The sequence below is a fragment of the Nestor notabilis genome, unplaced genomic scaffold (assembly GCF_000696875.1).
Source record: "Nestor notabilis isolate BGI_N333 unplaced genomic scaffold, ASM69687v1 scaffold22514, whole genome shotgun sequence".
In the NCBI taxonomy this organism is placed as follows: Eukaryota; Metazoa; Chordata; class Aves; order Psittaciformes; family Psittacidae; genus Nestor; species Nestor notabilis.
Genome location: NW_009926306.1, coordinates 1 through 2,365, shown reverse-complemented (window position 1 = coordinate 2,365; position 2,365 = coordinate 1). Strand labels below are relative to the sequence as shown.

The following is a 2,365-nucleotide window of genomic DNA, read 5'->3' as shown; positions in this document are numbered from 1 at the left end:
GGTATTCCAGGCTGGAAGGGTGAGGGCTGCCAGAATTGCCGGCTGGCAATTCTCACCCTTCCAGCCTGGAATACCAGCCTGGAGACAGAGGGCTTGTTTTGGACCCACTGGAAAGGGTCATGGCATAGGGGGTCCCCAGTGTGGTGTGATTCCCATGGGATGTGTGACCTCAGTGTCACAGCCACCTCCTGCATGGTGGGATGCTCTTTTGCAGCCTGGCTTTAGCAGCGTGGGGGAGCATGAAACAGGGCTGGGCTCTGCTGTGATGCTGTGAGGAAGAGGAGGAGGAAGAGAAGCAGGGTGGGAGGAGGCTGACGTCCCTGGTACAAGGAGTGTCCTTATCCCTGTATCCAGGGATAAGCATCCCATGGGGTGACATCCTGCTCTGTCCTTCCAGGCTGACACCCAGATGCAGCACCCGGGCAGAGTCTCCTTCAAATTCATCAACAAGATGCAGTTGGTGAGTGGCTCCTTGCTGGGGACAGAAGGGGACAGGGACCAGGGCTGGCTGGTGCATGGAGGGGGGGGGGTCCCTGGGTCCTCCAGTCTCCCCTCTCCTCTCCCCTTTCATGGGTGGCAGCACAGGAGGGACCCATCCTGCCTGTAGGCAGCTATTGAGTCCCAGCTTGGGCAGCCTCAGGGCCACTTAAAGGCATTTTGTGCCTCTGTGCCTCAGTTTCCCCAAGGCAGAGCAGGATGGGAGGTGCTGCTCTGCCCACCCCAGAACCAGTCTCACTTCGGGGGGTGTCTGTGTCCTCACAGAATGACTCTGTTTGCTACGTGAAAGCAGCTTTTCCTCTGCTGGGCAAGATCCTGGAGCGCACGGAGTTCAAGGAGAACTCCTCCAATGCCAAGAAGATGCAGATGGTGCGCAGGATGTACAGCCTCATCGACGAGAGCTTCGACCCCTGCATCAGGGAGGAGGATGAAGAGGAGAGAAAGGTGCAATGTCCCAAGCCAGCTCCATGGGGAAATGGCTCTGAGCCCTCATCCTTTGGTGAAAGGCTCGGTTGGACAGAGCCTTAGGTGATGTGGTCTAGTGTAGGTGTCCCTGCCCATGGTAGGGGTTGGCAATGGGTGATCTTAAGGTCCTTTCAAACCCAAACCATCCTATGAGTCTATAAATGGGGTGTCCAGAGCATCGTGGGGTGGGTGCATGGGCACAGGGAGCCATGGGGGGGTCAAACCCTGCCCTGGGAGCAGTGTGGAACCCCTTGGTGGTGACACCGGGTGCTCTGCATGGTTGTGGAGCTGATGCTGAGCCCGGCTCTTCCTCCAGCTCTCCCAGATGTGCTTTGAGGAGTTCACCACCTCCCCATACGAGATGCTGGTGCTGGTCAAGCAGTTCTTCCAGGACATCAACCAACTGCTGCAGAACCAGGAGACCTTTGAGAGGGATTGCAGCCAGGTCTACCGCAGGACCTGCTTGGGACCCAGGAAAGCTGGAGCCTCCCCAGGTGAGATGTGAGGCTTTGCCTCTGCCTGGCAAAGCCGTGCTGGGCTGGGGGGGCTGGGGCTCGCCTGCATGGGGCAGCTTCACAGCCGCGTGTCCCCATCCATGGGCACACGCGGGCACCATGGGCACGTGTCTGCGTTGGTCCTGTCTCTGTCACCATCCCCAAGGGGTGGCCTTGGTGTGTCTGTGCTGAGCCAGGGTTGGGAGAAGGGGCTGGCCACCCTTTGGAGGTGGGATTTGGGCCGAATCCTGCTGGAAACAAGGCCAGAGAGAGATGCCAAGGGGGAGTAAGGAGGCATCTCCATCAGCTTGGCTGGAGGCATCAGGCTTGGCTCCGTCTTAAAGCCCCAGTGCATGGGTTGAGCGTTAACATGGAGAATGGAGGCGTTGGAACCCCTCTGCCACTGACGTGCTGCATGACCTCAGCTGTGTCACCTCGACTGCCCCGTGCCTCAGTTTCCCCTCACCAAGCCTTTGGAGAGAGTGTTTTGGGGTGGAAGAGCCCCGTGTTGGCGTCCTGTGTCTGCATGGCCGTGGAGGAGGTGTCTTGCTGTGTGTTGGAGCTGTGCCATGTCCCTGTGCCGTGGGGATATTAAACGTGCTGTCACTGTCAGTCATGGATAACCCGCTGCCATCGGCTCAGGGGACCCAGAGATTCGGGTTTGCTTTCTCCTGCCTGTTGCTCGTCATCTTTGTGCTGCCACATTGCTCCCTGCCTGCTCCCTGCTTCACCTTTGCTCTCCTGGCTCTGTTTTGGGTGGCTGTTTGACCTGATTCCCCACGGGGAGGGATGGGGACACTGCCCCCGACCTTGGATCTGCTGGCTGGGCCCCTCTTGGAGGCTGGTGACCCCACGGCCGTCTCTTCTCTCTGCTTCTTTCAGGTGTGGGGACAGATCCTGACTGCAAT

General features: G+C 58.9%; 1 protein-coding gene across 1 annotated transcript; it reads left to right on the top strand.

The window, feature by feature from the left end:
• Positions 1-397: 397 nt before the first annotated feature.
• CSF1 (colony stimulating factor 1 (macrophage)) lies at positions 398-1,457 on the top strand (the record flags this gene model as incomplete). Its single annotated transcript, XM_010013472.1, has 3 exons — positions 398-460; positions 763-942; positions 1,280-1,457. Coding segments are annotated over 3 exons (421 nt in total), but the record flags the coding sequence as incomplete, so codon positions are not given.
• Between the last annotated feature and the right edge of the window lie 908 nt (positions 1,458-2,365).